Here is a 19,641-nt window from a genome sequence, read left to right on the forward strand (position 1 = left end):
CCGACCACTGCAGGTGGACGGAGCTGTCTTAATGCCTTTACGCCTTCGTAGCGCTGGAGAAGTGTGCTTGTGCTATCTGAGGTGGCTGCTGTGTTCCAATTTGCATCTTTTTTTCTATCCCTGTGAGATGTCTTTAGGTTGAGTTAAAGGCATGGGGGTTGTTTTCAAATCGAAGGAGAACAAGTGTGGTAATGCATGCTACACGGCTGGTAGTGGCAGCGCTTCCACTCTGCAACGGACCATATTTTTTAGTAGTTTGCATTGATTGTGACCACTAGAGTAGGATTTAGCGTGCATTGGAACTAATCGGAGGTGATATTTGTTTCTTTATTAGCCTCTCTGCCTGCTTCAATTATACAAAATTAATAACACAGCTCTGTTGAAGACGAACATGAACACGAAATACTCACTGAGAGGTAATTGGGGCGACTTTCATCTACTACGTGTTCACAGTACGACCATCAAACAGCTTTACCTGAAATGATTTCCTCAGCCCTCGCGTCACGGTGCTGTGACGCATCTGAAAACGCGCGCTTTTGTAATCACGCGCGGCAGCAGCCGGTTAATCCTACCACAGGACAGCCATTTCACCCCCCCCCCCCCCGGGACAAGTAACTACAAAGGCCACGGCAGTCAGAGTGCCAACCTCGCAGCACGTGACAGAAGTTTGCCCTCCGCCGCCACTTGGCATTCGAACGAAACGTGTCGAAATTCACTATTGGCCACATCATCCCCCGACTCAGAGCTCGGAAAGCCTGTTTAATCAGAAAAAATAGAATCTATTAGATGATTTTCAATTAAATCCCGAGGGACTGGGGGGCAGTGACGTGATGTGATGTGATGTGATGTGATGTGACGTGACATGATGTGATGTGACGTATGGATGAAGCACGACCGCGCTTATCTTTTAGCACCGTGTCTCCAGCCTGGCAGCACAGTCAGCTGCTGTTGCCGCCTCATTGCTCCTACACTCGGCATTCCATCATTTGTGATTATTATTCAGTTGTTTTTTGTATTTATTTTGTGCCAGTTGGCCAATAGAGAGAGAGAGAGAGAGAGAGTGTGAGAGAAAGGTATATAATTGCGCTCTTCCACCCCGTCTTTCACCGAGCCACCGCAGTGGCATAGAAGGGTCAAAACAAACGGTCCCTTCAATTACGCCGCAATTACGGCCCGGCGAATGCCGAAGATGAAGTGGACATAAATATCTCACCGCGAGCCATGATGTAGAGCTGCGTGTGGGCCAATTTCGCACTCTTCTAAGCCCCCCCTCTCCCCACCTTCCCAAATGCACTGACATGGCAATGACTCACAGGGAAGTGTGGAAGCCCCCTGACACGGGCCGTCATTATTCCCCACAATGTTTCCGGTGATCCTATTCTTTCTCTCCTTCCTGTTTTCTATCTGCTTTCATTTTAGTTTTGTTTTTTTTACGTTGTTGTTATCTTTCTCAGTTCCTTCATTTGAATATATATTTGTTTGTTTGTTTGTTTTTTTCCCCTCCCACAGGTAGAAGGATGGCACTGTCATTTCTTCTCCTTATCGTCTTGGCGTTCCCCTCGCTCACCGCTGTGCACAATACGTCCGCCGGTAATGACCGCACTCACTCTTTAAGTATTTATGTTGGCACGCAGAACGTCTTCCAATCCGAGCGGGGGCAAGTGGGTGTTCTTTTTGCGGGATTTGTTTTTGTTCTGTTATTGTTGATTTGAAGACGTGAAGACACAGTCACGTGAATAGTTTCTCGGCAAATGTCTGGTTGTGTAAAACAGTACATTAAAGGCTACTTCACACTGAATCGCCAAGAACAAACCAGAAGTCCATTCATTTGTATGGAGCGTCAGATTCTGCATGCGAAAAGCTGTGACGGAACTGGGCTTTAAACTCAATTAATTTGTCACATATTGAATGTCACCATTTTTGCTTCTATTAATAAATGGGTTTTTTTTGTATATAAGTGAATTGTGCATATATTTTTTTTGCACTTCACAAACACTACATAAAAGGAGCTTTAAACGTTTATTCATGAAACATGCTAAATGTCCGGATGATCAAACTGCTGTCTGTACTGGAAAAACATATTTTACTGACATATTTTGTGATGTGAAACTCAGACGCAGTTCATCCGGCGGCCACCAGGGGCAGGATCTGACTGTCCGGATGTGGACACGGATTTGGTGTGAAGTAGGCTTAACCAGGACCAAGTGAAATTCCTTCTACATGAAAATTTACTCTACCTAATAATAGAGATTCTGGAAAAAAAGAAAACCAGGTTGCTTTCTTTTACAATAGATGCTACTTTCCTCGTGGCATTTATTTAGGACGGCTGCCAATTTGTGATATTAAGGCATCCATTGTGCCAGTGCATGATCAGATAACAATGGCCACCGGGGCCGGCTTTAAACGTAGCTATTTGTTATTCCATGTTTGTGTTGCTGGCCTTTTTTCATCTCTCCCATCAGTTTGCTCTTGGGCATGAAATTGCCGCCACAGATCTGGAGACCAGCGCCACTTCCCACTCTTAACAACCAGGCTCGGCTGGCAAGCGCAGTGCCATGTTTAAAAATTAATCTGCAACCAATGGGAGGAGAAAAGGGAAAGCTAATGGATATTTGCTCAAAACACAAAGTGTCTATTATCGTGCTTTTACATCCCCACCCCGTGGTGTGATGGTAATGCCCGGAGACAGATGTCGAATCCCTGTAATGCAGACGTAAACCTGCCACCAGATTAGTGAGCTGTCACCACCCCCCAACCTAGTAGACACCCTCCCATCCACCCCCACCCAGCCGTTTGTGCCGCTCCTGTGGTAATTTGCTATTAGAGTCACGTCCCCTTGGTCTTTTTGTGCCCTCTGGTGAGAAATGTGGCTGATCCCCAGCAATTAGGGGACTATGCTATCGGCCGAACTGGTATAATGGAAATCTCCAGATGTGATGTCCTCCGGTATGGAGGGGCGGGGGCGGGGGGGGGGGGGGGGGCTGAAAAGAGTGAGAAAAAAAATTGTAAATGATAAAATGATGATCCGGTGTACTCCAGCTGCCCAGGCAGACCCGGGAAGTATTCCGCTTCAATGGAAATAGGGCTTTGTGGAAAACTAGCACTGAAATAAGAGTCCTCTTAACAGCCGCTGTCCTCTTAAGCGCTCAAAATGGAATGGGGTCTGGAGACTGATTCCACTGCTGTGTAATGCATGGTTTTGAATTTGAATCTTAGAGTTGTGAGGCATCTAGGCTATTGGGGCGATTCTCTATTCCAATAAGGCAGGGTGGCCCAAAGCCTACTGAAAACCTGCCCTTTACCGAAAGCCTGCAAATGCTTTGAACTTCTATCTGCTTATTCTATGATGTAGGGATGTAGTGATGACTAATCTCCTAACTTGGTGAAGTGAGCACTATACAGCACCCTTGTGTTTATAAAATTCATTTAGGCTGTCAATTCAATTTCACTCCCTAATTTACTAGAGAATGAGGTGAGGTCGGCCTATGCACAGCAGTAGAGCCAAATACCACCACTCAAAAGAGACCAAAAACTAAACCTTTTGTCGGCTTTTCAAAGTAGATAGTAGAAGATTTGGTGAGAAATCACAAAGCTGGCCGCTCTGAAAATACTAAGTCGAATGATGTCTTGATTCATTTGCTTAACTTCCCCCCATGGTGTGCGTTGGTCATTTCCCTGCCAGTGTCGAGCTGATCTGAAAATATTAAACCCGTTGTTCGCCATGATTTGCACACTTACAACCGTCGCCTCTTCCTCATTGAGCTCTGCCGGCTGCGAGGACTGTTTTTAAGGGGTGTTGGGGGGGTTAAAACGCTGACGTCTAGTCCAGAGACCAATCAGAGAAAACACACCTGGGATCTCCATCTAGAGGCCTACAGCGGGCACTGTCAGTCGTAAGGAGGGCTGTCCTCCAGCCACCTGGAGTTTCTCCCAGCACCCAAAGAGCAGTGAAAGAGGGCTGGGGCTTTCCTTTTTTTTATGCCTAATCAGTTATCTGATGGTTTGTATCCCTTTCCAGGATGTGCCATCATACGCCCTCCTCGAGATGGAGGGATAAGGTACAGGGGTCTGACTCAAGAACAGGTAAGATCTGCCATACTTTGATTAGATGTTGTCCTATGGGGCATTTGATAGACAGACAGACTCTTTATTCATCGCCGGAGGGAAATTGCAGTGCCAATCAAGCGATGGAATAAAAAATATTAAATAAAATGGCAATACATGTACTGTATATGGAAAAATGTGGTAATATACAATAAACCTTACAATTAATTATACCCAATAAAATGTGACAATATACACTAAACCTAATGATAAACAACAAAATATCACCTAGGTATAATAAAAATAACAGGAAAAACTATAATAAATAAATAAACCTTAAAAATGTGGTCATATGCAATAAGTAGTGAAATAAAGCTAGCAGTGATCCAGAGAACTGAACTGAACCCAAGGTGAGGGGGGAAAGGCAATGTATAATAAACCTAATGACAAAACATTACATTTAAGCCAAAGGACAATAGAAAAGAAACCTAACATGTAAACAGAAAACAGAATGGCAATAAACCTCAAAAAGCAAAAATAAGAAACATACACCTCTGTATCAACACATTCACATTCTGGAAGTTGTGCAAATGTTTTTTGAAAAGCTGTTGCTTAACTGTACATCCACTAATTGCATCAGGGTGCCATCAGATAGGTTGTATGACATGATACAGTAATGCAAATGTCGAGTGATTTAACCTCCTATTTAATCGGAGAACTGAGATTAGAGCCGCTCAAATTACGCAGTGCCTCACGTGTTATTGTGGATTTACTGTATACATTCTTCACCCGTCTGCGTGAAGAATGACCTCACTGAATAACCCGACCTCACTTCATTACGAGAGAAAAAAACCTGATTGTATTCTTTCCAACATCGCTTCCCTCGCCCGTCCGTGTGTGGTGCGCAGATCCGCAGTGTACAGGTGCTGCCGGTGGACTACGAGATTGAGTACATCTGCAGAGGAAACAGGGTGATCGTGGGGCCCAAGGTCAGGAAGTGTCTGCCCAACGGCACTTGGACGGATCTGAGCCAGCGCAGCAGATGCTGTGAGTGCACCGCCACACGCCCCGACTCTCATAAATCATTAGATGGCACATACACCCGCGACTGGCAACTGTCAAGCTGTTTTGTTTTATTTTTCCTGGTTCCTAGTTGCTTCACAGCGGTGGTGGTAAGTTGCCATGGTTAGATGGGAAACGTGGGCCTGTTCCCACCACATTCAAGAATGCTCTGAAATAGATCTCACAGTGACAAATGACATTTCAAATGTACACTTGCGAAATCAGGTCTCTCCCAATAACAATACTCCAACAACTCGTCCTTCAAGTTAACGTCCCTGCAAATACTGCTCCTCCAGTGCTGAGTTGGTGTGAAAGAGGCCAATTTGTTTGAAAAAGCACAGTGCACTGAAGGCGGGAGGACCCGAATCTTAGCAAACGCTTACATGCAGGCCAGCTCTTAACCAATTGGTTTCAGAATGGAGGTAATACCAGAAAACCGCTTGACCACGGGGTGCTGTGTGCCCCTAGCGACAGTTAGCGATACTACAGATACTACTACAGGTACGACAGGAAATGGAAATAATAGTCCTGAACTATCAAGTGCCTGATCTGTTATGTTGGTGTTAAGGTTTTTTTGTTCAGAGGTTTTATTTGGATACGTGTCTTGAATAAAAATTCTGTAGTATTTAGGCCAACTTTTATATGTACAGACCTGCCAATCTCGGGAAAATATTTTGAGTACCACCACAGGGAGTAACAGGGAGTCTCAGTGGTGTTTAGGCTACTTGAGCTTTAGGTTACTTGGGCTACGGTATTCATACCGTAGCCATATGCGAGCTACTACAGCTAACTATATACAGTATAAACATTCATATCATTAGGATATACCCTTTGAAATGCATCATCTCCTCAAGTTACGAACATGTTCACCAACTAGAGATGCACCGACTGTAATTTTCTTGGCTGATTCCTATTTCTGTTTCTTTTTTTAAGTCTGACCTGCAGATTCCGATTTCCCATCTGCTGTGGGTCGATGACAAATACATCATGTGATCTGATCACAAATCATGTGATTGGACAGCTGCACATATGGACTACACTGCAATTAATTAAGGTTACCACAATAGTGAGTTTTCTGATTTTGACACTGTTTATTATTGTTCATTATTCGCTATGAAACAATAATAGAACATGAAACTGTCACTGAGTTTCAATAAAATAGAATATAGAATGGGACTGTCACCAAGTTTCAGCATAATTCAACCTCTAACTCCCACTGAGTTTTAGTCGAACACAACATATAACTAACATGGAAATGTCCAGTTCAAACTTCAAATCAAAGACTCTTTCACTTTAAGTGCAAATATACATTTATATTATATTTATATGGTACTTTGAAAATAAATTGCAATGATTACAAAAAAAACAAATAAAATGAATGGTCGACACTTTTCCCTCGTTCACTGGAAGCCCTCCTTCCCTCACCGTGCATTAAACCAACTGAATCAAATCGAACGACTCGTTTTACTGAATGACTCGTCAAGAACCATTAAAAAAAGAGTCAAAACTTTCATCATGAGCAGAGCTCATGCTCTAGGAGCAACCAGAGCAGATGCTCTGCTGTAGTGACAGCGATAGATACGCAAAATGCTCAATTTTGGAATATTGTCAGGCGATAGATGAGTATTTTATCCAATCTTCCAATCCAATCCAATCCAACAGCCATCCAACAGACATTTTCTTTCGCTCTCTTTTGAGTGTCAACTAAGTTTCATTAAGTGGTATCGGGTTTGAGCATCTTCACGAGTACAGTACATGAGCACAGTATTGGGCTGTAACTTTGACCGACACAGAATTTGAAAATATATCTGACACTGATCGGCCGGTGAAAACCGACCAACTCCGGTCACCGGCCGATCGATCGGTGCATTTCACGTTTTATATGTTAGCATTACGATCTCATTTTTGTGCTTTATTATAACTATATATCTCCCACTTCCCATTTTACCTCACAATACAACGTTACACCTCGGTGGATAATAAAGTACCGCTGCGCTCAGTGCTGCAAATCATTAGATGTTGAGTGAGAGGGAAGGGTCACAGAACCACAGATCGCAGCATCTGGTACAATCCGAGGGAATTTGGTTTAAATACCCACTAAACGTACGCCAAAGTTTTGCATTGACTGATTGCCATCATTAAATTACATATAATTACATTTTTATGCGTAGTTCAGCTGGCATTTCGTACCTGCGTATTTTGACTTAAGAATTACGTAGTTGGTACACAATATGCGTACAGTTGGCAGGTCTGTATGTAATACTCTTTACATGCTCAAATGATGTATATATGGTCTTTTCCCATATATATTTGGCCCTATCCTATAGCGGAGGAAAGAAGCAAGATCTTCACTTCGGTTTAGCAAGGAGGTGAGTGTGGTTTCCCCCACTTCCACAAACAGCTGTCCTGCAGCCTGCACAAATAGCTCAGGTTAAAAAAGTAAAAAGTCCTCGCAGTACTTCGAGTCCAGCGCCTGGATTTGCTACCCAGGGGTCCAACTAAATGAGTAAAATCAGCTGGTACAGTGGAATGGGCGGCACGGAAAACATGGCAGGACTTTAACTTTATGAACCTGGAGTCACCCGCCTGAAGCATAAATACATTGAAACCCTTGACAGATGTTTGTCACGTCCCTTGTTCGATAATATTTACTCCCTCGATGCATCCTGCACCACTTGGTCATACACACATGCACGTGCAGTGTAACCACCTTGCTCACCTACTAATCTAATATCCCTGATCCCTGTCTGTCTGCCTGTCTGTCTGTCACAAATGTAACACCCCGGCACCGTAGTAGTGGAGAGAGTACCCCCTGGTGTCAGCATGGCGGGATCGCAACCAGTCTTTCACAGGGACCTCTCCATTTCCTCACCTCTTTACCTTGAACAAAATAAGGCCTTAACCTATGTTTCTTTCTCATTCTCATTGAAGGTTTTGCTGACGAAGACTTGATTCGACGACCAATGACAAATCCACTTATTGTGAGTCCTGACACCAAATGACATAACGTGATTTAAGCCTTTTCTCTGTGGCTGTGTCCCTATGCCCAGTGTTGCTGTGTCCCCGGGTGTGGACGTCGCTGGAGAATGGCCGTGTGTCCGAGTGGCCCCCGGGCCCTCCGGTGGAGGGCACTGTGCTTCACTACATTTGCCTGCCCGGTTTCATCCTTATGGGAAAAAACTCCTCTCACTGCAATAAAATGGGGAAATGGGACACCCCGAAACCTGTCTGTCACTGTGAGTGTTAAAATCAAAGGAGGAGGAGGAATCCATGTTGTGGAATGAATGTTGTGTGTAAGTGCCATTTGTTATGAGCAGCATTGACTCAACACAGCATCCTTTCTCTCTATTTTTGCTTTTTCATAGATGATCGTCACTACACAGGTACGATTTTATTCTGAATATGGCCTGTTGTGGCATAAGTGTGTATTGTTGTTTCATGGGTTTTCATGGTCTTGTGATTGCATGGTCTGACCTTATTTATGTATCATATCATATCATGTCATATCATATCATATCATATCATATCATATCATACACCCCTAATGAGCACCTGCCATGGCTGCGTTACATGGTAGACCTGCTTTGGGTATGACATCAGAAGCACATTCTGAATAACCAGAGACAGTGTTACGATCGAGAAGACAGCGCCCTCTATCGGTTTTAACGGGGTAAAAACAACCGTGTTAAGGCCTCAGCAACATATCCACTCGATGCATCTTTGTATTTAAATCATCCAAAATCCACCAATCAGACTTTCAGGCTTGACTTGAATGTGATTCTTTCATGGAGTTCTGTTTGTCACATGCGTAGAAGCATTTCTAAGTTGAAGTTTCCAAATTCCATTCAAACTGCAATGATTTGTTTTTCGCCATCCAGGTTTACCCCTTTGCCCTCAGATGGTCACTTTTTTTTCTTGAAATGATGCCTTCTTCTGATCGATTGATTTGCTTTGTTTTTTTCTTGGTCACTTGAGGCGGTGGGTGACATTTTTCCATAATTGTAGAGAGGAGCCAATGCATAACGCAAATACATTGAATGGTAGTTTCTTAAAGAGGACCTGTTATTTTTTTCCTTATTTTCTTGGGAACTTGTTATGGTTGTTAGAATGTGTTGCACGGTGGGCGGTTCCAAATTTCGCAAGAAAGGGGGAGAGAGAAGTGTTGTGCACAGTTCTACGAGCATGTCATGGCCTGGACAATGAGCTGGGAGGAACAATAACCCCCAGTGAGTTATAACCACCGTGTGTCTTCGTCTGCCGATCGGAACGCCACACTGGTGTCAGAAGAAAAAAAAAAGGAGTGGAACGCCTCTGAGTTTTTGTATCAAGTGCTAATCATTAATAACTGCGAACCATGCTGCTGGACCGCGTGCATGCAGAGAGAGAACGGCAAATATTTTCCGAAGGCTTGCCCAAAGTTAAGAAGGGGGAGGAAACAGGGGGCTACGGGGAGAGCGGAGCATATGGCGGCAACCATTACAGACATTGGCAAATTACATTGAGGGAATCGCCTGTCGGGCGTACGCACACATGCCGCCCGACATACAAGGGGAGCTCGCCAGGGACCAATTCCTCCAAGCACTCTCTCCCGTCGACCTATGCACCCAGACCCAGTTGGCCCACCCAAAATCCCTGCAGGAGGCCCTGGAGGTGGCCATAGAGGGGGAGCTGGTCTGGTCCGGTATCACCGTGGGCAGACTAGAATATAGTTGCCAGAGAGCTTTGGGTGGTCCCAATAAAACCTGATTGGGCAAATTGATTTAACTTGTTTCAGCTACTAGCTACTAGAGTCGGCTGGGGATGTGGTCAGCCTGGCCATCTCCTCAGACAATGCCCGAAGTCCACCGGCCCACAGGGATGCGGCCTGGGGTCTGCCTAGAAGGGATAACACAGCCCCCCGACACTGTGTCCCAAGTTGTGCTACTCCGCCAGAGAGACCACTTCCACAAGGAAGAGAGACAGTCCACACACTACCCAGAAGCAAGAAGCAGGGACCTACGGCAGCAGGTAGTTGTAGTGGTTGCTACCTGTGTGGGAGACTGCTGGTATGTTCCTGTCTGAGTGGAGGGAGTGCACAGCTCAGCACTGGCAGACTCAGGGTCTACAGCAACACTTCTGAGGCCTCTGAGGCCTGCCATCCTGAAAAACTGGTGTTCATCCATGGTTTGGAGGGGCCTGTTGTCAATCACAGTGGGAGAGAAGACTGTGTGCCATCAAGTGTTGGTTGCGACTGTATCCTTGGATCGGATATTTTGAGGGAGTAAGGTTGTGTCTGGGACTTTGGAAAGGGGATCATGCAGTTCCCTGACGGCTGTACAATCCGCATAACCCCCATGTCGATTTACCACACCCCATCCACAACCCTTACCGCAGTGACATCAGTCGTCGATGAACCACCGGTCGCCGCGAGCTCGCACATGGTCAACAGGGTAGAGCCTGCCCCCGCTCCCACCCGCCACAAACTGGCACCCCCTCTTGTCATGTGTCCCCCTGAGAACCTACAGTCAGCTCGGCACACGATCAGACCCCCTAAAGTGAGGGAGGAAGACAGACTGGCTACTATTAGAGAGCTATGTTGAAGGAACTGTGAGGGCCTTAGTTCAGAGGAACAGAACCAGCTGTGGGAGGGGTTGTCTGATTTCAAAGACATTTTTGACCTGAGTGAAGACGACGTGGGTCAGACACACCTCACACATCACAACATCAACACAGGGGATGCAAGGCCCATAAGGATGGGGGCCTGTCACGTTCCGCTGGCTCATCAGGAGGCAGCAGATCTAACCCTGTTGGAGATGCAACAGGCAGGCATAATTGAACCCTCTGCAAGCCTCTGGGCTGCCCCAGCAGTGACGGTCCCAAAGCAAACACCAAGGAGATAGAGGTTCTGTGTGGATTTCAGGCCACTTAATGGGGTAACCAAGAAGTACCCCCTGTCTTTCAGCTCTGGACCTAAGAAGCAGCTAATGGCAGGTGCCCCTCTCCCCTGAGGCCAGGCCCAAAACAGCATTCACCACCAATAAGGGCCTGTGGCAGTTTCCCTTTTGGCCTCTGCAATGCCCTCGCCACTTTTGAGAGGCTCATGGACAAGGTGCTGGGTGGCGTCTCTTGCCAGGAGGAGTCGTATACCTGGACGTCATCCTGGTCCATGGAGGGTCTCTCCGAGCAGCTCTGGATTCCCTAAGGTGCATCTTGGGGAGAGTGGCAGCTGCTTGGCTGAAGCTTCACCCACAAAATTGCCACTTCATGGAGAGAGTGATCACGTTCCTGGGTCACCAGCTCGGAGAAGAGGGAATCAGCACAGTTGAGGACAAGGTCGGGGGAGTGAAAGACTGGCCCACTCCCCATGGAGTGGGCCAGTCACACGGCAGCTTAAGAGCTTCCTGAGACTAGCCTCATACTATAGTAGGTTTGTGAGGGGATTCTTCTGTGTGGCTGTTCCACTCTTCCACCTATTTCAAAAGGGCAGAGAGTTTGCATGGACAGAGGAGTGTCAGGCTGCTTTCGATGCATTGCAAAGGGCCCTGGTGGAGGCCCTAGTTCTCTCCCCCCTTGACCCTGCCTTACCCTTTATCCTGGACACAGATGCCAGGACCATGGGCACGAGGGCTGTGCTGACGTAGGGCCTGGCGGGGAGGAGAGAGTAGTGGCGTACCATATCAGGCCATTCTCTAAAGCATAACACCGCTACTGTGTCACAAGAGGGGTGGCTGCTTGCAGAAGTCCGGGCCATCCACCACTTCAAATATTACCTGGGGGCCCTGCCGCTCACTGAGAGGACCAATCACTCGGCACTCCAGTGGCTAATGTCGTTCAGAGAACCAGAGGGACAGGTCGCACAGTGGCTGGAAGCGCTGCAGCCATACAACTTCAGGGTGGTAGACAGGGCCGGGACACATCATGGAAATGCAGAGGCCCTCTCCTGCCGCCCCTGCACGGAACAGGACTGTTGCTACTGTGAGAAACTGGAAGTTCGAGAGAGGGAACTCTGTATGAAGGAGGAGAGATGCACTGTAGGGGGTCTGTCCAAACTGGCAACTGGTCATTTGCTCCAGGCGGTTGATGCAGCAGAGTGGAGGCTGTAGCAGGGAGAGGACAATGGACCTTAAGCCTGTGTTGTGTTTGTTGAAGGAGCAGCAGAAACCTGCATTGGACGAGTTTGCGGCTACCTCACAAACCACCAAATAGCTGTGGTCCATGTTCGAGACTCAAGATGGTGTATTGCAGAGGGGGTGGAAAGAGCCAGCTACAGGGGAAATAAGGTGGCAAGTGGTAGTACCCACAGCCAAAAGGTAACAGTACGCCAGTCCGTACACATGCCCCGAGGGACAGGTAATTTCGGGACAGGTCATTGCAGCAGGGATTTTATTGGGGGCAACACAAAAGGGAAGTGATGGATTTTTGCTGCCGCTGGGACAGCTGCGCCGCTCGGAAGGGCCCCTCGGACCGATCACATACCCACCTGCAACAGTTCCTGGTGGGGGGCCCAATGGAGAAGGTGGGGATTGATGTTTTGGGCCCATTTCCCCGTACTAAAAAAGGGCAACAGGTACATCCTAGCATTTTATGGCCCCGACAATTGCCTGGAAGGAACAATAAACCCCAGTGAGTTATAAGCACCGTGTGTCTTCTTCTGCTGATCGTTCCAATTTAATGTTACAATGTTGGATGTTCATATTTGACGTGGCCGAAGTGTCAAATAATGAGGTAAACGAATGACAAAGTAATCACTGTGAACAAAACGCTCAGGCTTCCAACTGCTCTGAATGCTCGGTTTGCAAATGTTTTTTCTACTCTCTACAAGCCGACATGAGCTCCTCACAGATCTCTATTTTTTTATTGTAGATTTATTTATTTATTTATATATATATATTTTTTTTTTTCCGCCATTTACATTAAACAAAAATTCCCCACATCCGAGAGTCCTGATGTGTTCCGGTGCGGTTTTAAATCAGGGCTTGTTGATCTAATATGAGTCATCTCAAATGACTCATATTAGATCTCTCACCTCAAATTTGTTCAGAAACAGATTTTGGTGGACTGATAAGGTGAAATCAGTAAAAGATACGATGAAAGTAACGAAAGCCAGACGCCATGCTCAAACGCCATTGGCTCACAGAACCTAGAACTTGTGCTCAAACCTCATTGGCTCACGGAACCGGGGGCCTCGGGAGGGTGGCTGCTCCCATTTAAACAGCCGTTTGAGAACAGGAGGGTTATAGGGGCACATTAGACTGGCTCGAATGCATAATCTAAGTGGTATTTTCAGCAACAAACTTCAAAGACATGTTTTGGGGACCTCAGAGATCTATATTAATGTGTGTAAAAAGGAGCATAATGGGTCTTCTTTAAAATGTTTTTTCTGCAAAATAATCTCACGGATTACCACTTTAATATCTCAATCTACCGATATAGGGTCTTAAATCTAATGTAATACATTGGATTCGTGTTTGTAAATATAGTTTTGAATTACTTGTCATGTGAATTCTGACTCACTTTCACAAACCTCCCTACAGGAGGATGAGGGCAGGATGACCATTCAACAAATTTGTGATTTAGAGTTCATACCCTGGTTATACAACATGTGGTATAATTACAGTCTTAATATTAAAATAACAATCACAAATGTCTAGCAACTGATGAAAATGGCAGTCGAGCGGTGTGGATTTGAACGGTAGGGGGCAGTATCAGCACATTCCTGATCTGATGTTCCTCCACCAGAGGCCATTCAACCAGAGGGCTTGTTTTTTATTGAATTCCAATGGCACAAAATGTAATTGAACCAAAAACTATAAACTTTAGAATTATATTTGGAACATTTCGTAGATAAATCAAATTGATCAGTCCAAACTGTTTATTTAAACTCACATAAACATTAATAATAATAATAACAATAAATTCGTATTATTATTATTATTATTATTATTATTATTATTAATAATAATAATAATAATAATAATAATAATAATAATAATAATAATAATAATAATAATAATCATTTATTTCGTTAGTTAGTTACTTCGTAGTTACTTTATTTATTTTAATTTTTGAGTATTCTTGTAATATAAAATGTTTATTACAAGTATTACAGTTAAAACACTAGGGGGCAGTTTGACGTTTCAAAGTAGCAGTCAGCCCTGTGCAGTTTTTTAGATTAAAATATATTGCAGAGAAAAAGCAGTAAAGTGCCCTCTCTCTTTGCTCATACCACACCATTGGGATGATCCAACTGTGTTTGCTAAATTGATAAATGGTTCTGTCAGCACCGCAATCTGCCCAGAGCTCTGCACACAGCTAATGGTTAAGGCGGGAGAAGGAGAGAGAGAGAGAGGCCGACAAACATCGAGATAGCCTCGCAAATTGGAGCGAAGGAGAGAAAATAAAAAGGGCCCAAAAATAACAAGGAAGGAAGAGTTGGCGAAACAGAGCCGCAATGCCCCCCGGGTGAAATGCGCAGGAAAATAAGATGGAAGGAAGAGGAGGAAGGCAGAAAGATTGGAAGGGATACTGGGATTAGAGAGGGAGAGAGAGAGAGCAGGAGATTTATCTATCTGTCACGTTAGCGAGTGACGCGCTGTGGCTATTGGAACCAAGCAGGAAAATGGACTCTTTTTTTCTTACTTTTTAAAAAACTTTCATTACATTCCCTCCACTGCTACCCCCACCTGCGCCCTGTCGGCCGCTGGGCTGACTAGCCCGGCCTGGCTGGCTCTTTGGAGCAGGAACACCATGTCTCCTTGTGAACTCCCCACACCATTTATTTTCCCCGTCGCAGGCCAGAGCTTAAAAGAAACATGACTTGAAATGAAGAAAAAGGGGAAGTTGTGCAAATAGGGCAGCGACACTTTAACCCACTCTTTGGCTTTCGGTGGGTGGACAAAAATAGAACTTGACTTTAGAGAGCTGCACCGCGACATGTATGAGTGGAAATTGGTAGGTGGTCACACTGTGGCTTCCATCCCTACGTGCACACAAAAACCCATGCTTGCACTTGTGCACTGCTACTCCATGCGTAAGTGATCAAAAGGTTGCCAATACGAGACAAACAGACTTCAATTATTTCTTAAGTGCATTTCAATTCATTTTCGAGTACCTTTTGGACAATGGGTTAGAGGTATATGAGGTTCTTATAAAACACTGTAGGGAGATCCAGCTCTTAACACACATGAATTATGAATTACACAAAGCTCCCGAGACACTGTGCCGGGTTTGATTAAAGAACACACCCAGCAGTGAAATAAGACGGCGCTGGCCTGAGGACACCTGCACGTTCATAAATAAGAATAAGGGTTCCCAAATCTGAAATAGGGTTTAATCTAGTCCAGGTTTGACAACTATAAGTACTATGGTTTTTGAGCTAGACCTGCTCTGAAGTGGCCTGTGTGTAGAAAATACAGTTAAATCCACCTTTTCCAAATCCAAGTTTTCACAAATTTGAAAGAGGGTTTTAAATGCTGTTTATTATCGATACCATAACACAAACCATGTACCCGTTATGTCAGTCAGAGACACAGAATTGTCAGGAATTAGTACTTTCAATACGACTTTTGAAGAACTATTCTCCGCGATTCAACATCAGGGTGGTATCATGTGGAAGCTCTGTGTCTGCTCTTCTCTGCCATTGAATGGACACTGTTACGTATCTCGTAGGTAGCAATATGGTAAATCCCCTTGCCCTGAGGTGTGTATATGCTGTCTACCTGCGTACACCCACCCTACACCACTGAGTGGAATATCATGTCACCTCCCCGTTGGAATGATTTGTTTGCTATTCTTAATATTTTTTCCTGTTGTGGTCATGGTAATGGTAATATAATTACTGTGACGAAACCAAAAAAGAGAAAAAAAAACCTGCCCCACTGAACTTAGTTGCACTCTGCATTGTGCCTTAATGACATTGCCTTATCCGGTGGAATTTTGCAATAATACATAGCACTTCCTTTTTTGAAATTGCCCTGTTGTTTACATCACATCAAAATAACATTGAAATAGATGCAAGGAAAAGGTGTCTAAGCCTTTGAGGGGAAAGTTGTTTTTGTGGGTGCCTTAATGTCGCCCATACAGATCCTATTTTGCACAGAAGTACAGTCTGTCTCATTTAACAGCCGGCTGATCCACAATGTAAGAAACCGATGTCAGAAGGAGACTGCTTCTCTCCTTTGACTAATTCAGCCCCTCCGAAGGTTAGGATCAGCCGAGCGGAACACAATGGTGTCTCACGGTGCTATTGTGGGCCCCCCTCCCACCGACCTTTCGACCGCCGAAGGTCCTACTGACGTTCTTAAGTTTAGTGCAACCTAAATTCTGCAGATATTGGAGAAACACGCCCCCTCCCCCCCACCCCCAGTCGGTTTCATACCACGGCGCTGACTCGTCATTGTCATTGTTCCTCAATTGCACCCGACTAGGCTCTAGGCTCAGAAAACAGCCTGCGTCAAGAGCCAAACATTGCGTCGCATTATCTTTGGCCCTGACGTTTTATCACTCCAAGACCTGCAGTAAGAGACTCCATTGGTCGCACTTGGAGATACCGAAAGACAGTATAACGTATTGGAAGGTTTTGCTGTCTGCAGCAGATAGTGGTTGTTATTTTTATTTTTGTTGTTGCCATTCTGTATTGTGTTCAATTGGAGGCGAAATTAATCCAGGATTTAATGGTGATTTCACTCGGTGGCTTGGAACACCGGTTGCAGCCGGCAGCTAGCAGCAGGCATTAGGAGCTTTTAATTATGACAGACCTTCCAGCCAGCGACCGTCGCAGCGAGGGCGAGCCTCCTACCTGTGGAAAACCCAGCGGGGGAAAGGTCGGCGGCACGGAAACCTCCTGGTATCTCAAACCTGTTTTCTGTGGAGAGGGCGGTCTGTCAGGACAGTTCGCCCGCGTCCGCTCTATTAATGTCGCGCTCAGTCCCGCCCAGGCTGACGCCAATAATCTCAAGGGTCTCTATCGTAAAGGAGGGACACTCCACGCGACAGTAAACCCCGAATCTGTCGACATACGCGGGCCCCATTAGCAGTCACGTTGCATCATGCTAATGTGACCATCCATCTGGCAGAAAATTTGACTTAGGTAGTATGAAATTAAACGTCTTGAGAAAATTGCCTACAGAACTTAATAAGGATGCATTCGCAATTTTTTTCATTTGTCTTTTTCTAAGGCTCCCCGTGAACAACCCTGCATTTATAGAAAGTTGTAAGCAATGGCACAGTAGCTGTTAGATTGCAAAACCCCAAACCTCCCCTCTTTAAGCGGGCTACTCTGGCTCCTCACCTCATGGGCCCCCCTTATGTGCATTGGGAAGGACAGGATTCCAATCTCCCGAATGACCTGGACATCTTGTCACTTGAATGTTGAAAAATTCTCGCCACCGATTGGCCCCATCGCTCCCCACAACGCGACTGTTATTAGTGGTGGGATTTATCGGGCTGTCAGATACTAGCTCCTCTTCTTTTCTGAAGCTTTGAGCGGTTGGAGGGGTGGGGGCTGGGGTGAAGGGTCGGACTGGGTTAAGTGGATGGCTTGAGGCGAGAGCAGTGTTGATCCACGCTGCATCCCAGAGTCCGTGGCCTTACTTGGCGAGAGGGGCTCCGATTTGAGGCTGAGGCTGAGGCTTGCTCTACCCCAAAGCAGGAAGTAACACATACTGGTGTTAAATGGCGTCAGGAGATGGCTCTGTGCGGCAGAAGCTTTAAGAGAGGTGTGGCAGAAGCTTTAAATAGAGAGGCATTCACAGTAGGGCCGCTGAATATTTATAAGCGAGTGAGGGCTGGTTGCAGTGCTGTTCCTCAAGCTATTATCTTAGAATTGCAATTGTGGCATGGCATGACAAAAAAAAAAAAAAAAAGTATTCGCAACGTGATCAATCTTAAGGGGGGAGCTGGTGTCTACGCATTCCAATAAGCAGTCCAGTCCGGTTTTCTGTAAAACGAATTTAAAAAAATACCCACAGCAACTTCCCCTTTCCCTTACTCTACGGCACGGTACAAAACAACCCCCTGTTAAAAACAGACGTATGCGGCAGCAAATGAAATAAGCGTTCCGGTGAAAATACAATCACAAGAGAGGCACTATAAACATGGGGAGGAAGATGAGCCAGAAATAGCCGAGCAGGTTCAGCTCCACTTGCAGAGACAGCCAGGGAGATTAGAGTGTGTTTTATGGATGCACTGCAGATCACATTAACATTATTACATTCAAGGGAATGAGCAGCGGGAGCAGTTCGAGGAGAGAGAGAGAGAGAGAGAGAGAGAGAGGGAGAGAGGGAGAGAGGAGACAAAGAAGAGGGTGCAGGGATGGGGAGGGAGAAATGGATCAGAGTCATTGAGAGAGAGGGGAAGAGGGAGCGAGTGAGATGGAGCGTGTAGAGAGTGGAAGAATCTTGGCGAGATGGGGGACGAAGGGAGCTAAGTTGCACAAGTTACTATGAGGGATGTGGGTGAGATGAGAGTGGGACAGTATGAGGGCGGCGTTTGAACTCCTGCCCAATTTTCCCAGAGTGGACCACCTGCAGAAAACTCGCCTTGTGAGACTGACTGGGCGGCGGTGGGAAATGAGCTGTCAGATGATGACGGGTTAGCACCCACGCCCCTCGGTGGAGAACGAGCAGCTTGGCCGAAACCCCTGACTTTAACCGCGCTAAATTAGGAGATGCGGAGAAAGGCAGGGCAAGCGTGAAACAACATGAGGACGAGAGGAGGATTTGTTGTGTCCTTGCCTGTGTGTGTGTGTGAGGGAGGGAGGTCAGTTTAAAAGCTGGTGAGAGCGGATCATGGGTTGGTTTGAGGTAGGGCTGAACTATTAACTGAACATTTCTGTTGTAGTACGCTGAAGTTTGTGAGATGGGCGCTCATTATAATCAAACGGAGTAAAGTTAGTAATACCCCACCCACCCGGCAGACGGCGTTGGATTCTGACCAATTAGAGGTGCCCTACCATTGCTGTATACTGGTCTATGACATTGAAACTGAAGCATTGTGGCGAACAAGAAGGATTGGTCCATTGTCTTGGGTCATTCAATGCGACAGGGTGACACGGTCTCGAAACGAGCGACCCAGAAGGTGACCCAGACGCACACACACAACCAGGCAGGTTACATTTTCAAAGGAAAAGTCTTCAATGACTAAAATTGTCCAAAATAGCAAAGCGCAGACTAGTAGTCTTTCAATGAGACCCGGAAGACTGGAACTGCGGTATGAAACGACCACATTCTAACGTGGCAGCTGTGGCGCAGTATGTAAGCATGTTGAACGGGCGTCATATAGGTCACGGGGAAGCATGTGCAACTAATTGCACAATCTGAACAGTCGACTGGCTTCAACTTGCACAGTTTGACCAAGGGGATGATTGGAAATTTTACATCTTTATCGGTCTGACATCGAATCGCGGCTTTGTAAATTCCCGGTTGATGCGTGGCTTTCGTTGACACTGGACCACAAAGGCGGCCGTTCAGTTCTGTGGCTCTGTGGCTGTTAAGTGTCCGTCTATCTCTGATGTGAGCTTTAACCAGCAGGGACAAAAGATCTTTGCTGATGCATTTT

The 19,641-nt window shown here is 45.8% G+C and overlaps 1 protein-coding gene across 1 annotated transcript in view; it reads left to right on the forward strand.

Annotated features, from left to right (window-relative positions):
- Window positions 1-1,517: 1,517 nt before the first annotated feature.
- gabbr1b (gamma-aminobutyric acid (GABA) B receptor, 1b) overlaps window positions 1,518-19,641 on the forward strand; it is a gene marked incomplete at both ends in the record, with an annotated part of 75,607 nt that continues 57,483 nt past the window's right edge. Inside the window, 5 exons of the mRNA XM_080013953.1 lie at window positions 1,518-1,590; window positions 4,019-4,083; window positions 4,953-5,091; window positions 8,157-8,342; window positions 8,472-8,489. Coding sequence (XP_079870079.1) covers window positions 1,518-1,590; window positions 4,019-4,083; window positions 4,953-5,091; window positions 8,157-8,342; window positions 8,472-8,489 — 481 coding nt within the window. The remainder of the gene's footprint in view (window positions 1,591-4,018; window positions 4,084-4,952; window positions 5,092-8,156; window positions 8,343-8,471; window positions 8,490-19,641) is intronic.

The sequence above is a fragment of the Zeus faber genome (genome assembly GCF_960531495.2).
Source record: "Zeus faber genome assembly, chromosome: 1".
Classification (NCBI taxonomy): domain Eukaryota; kingdom Metazoa; phylum Chordata; class Actinopteri; order Zeiformes; family Zeidae; genus Zeus; species Zeus faber.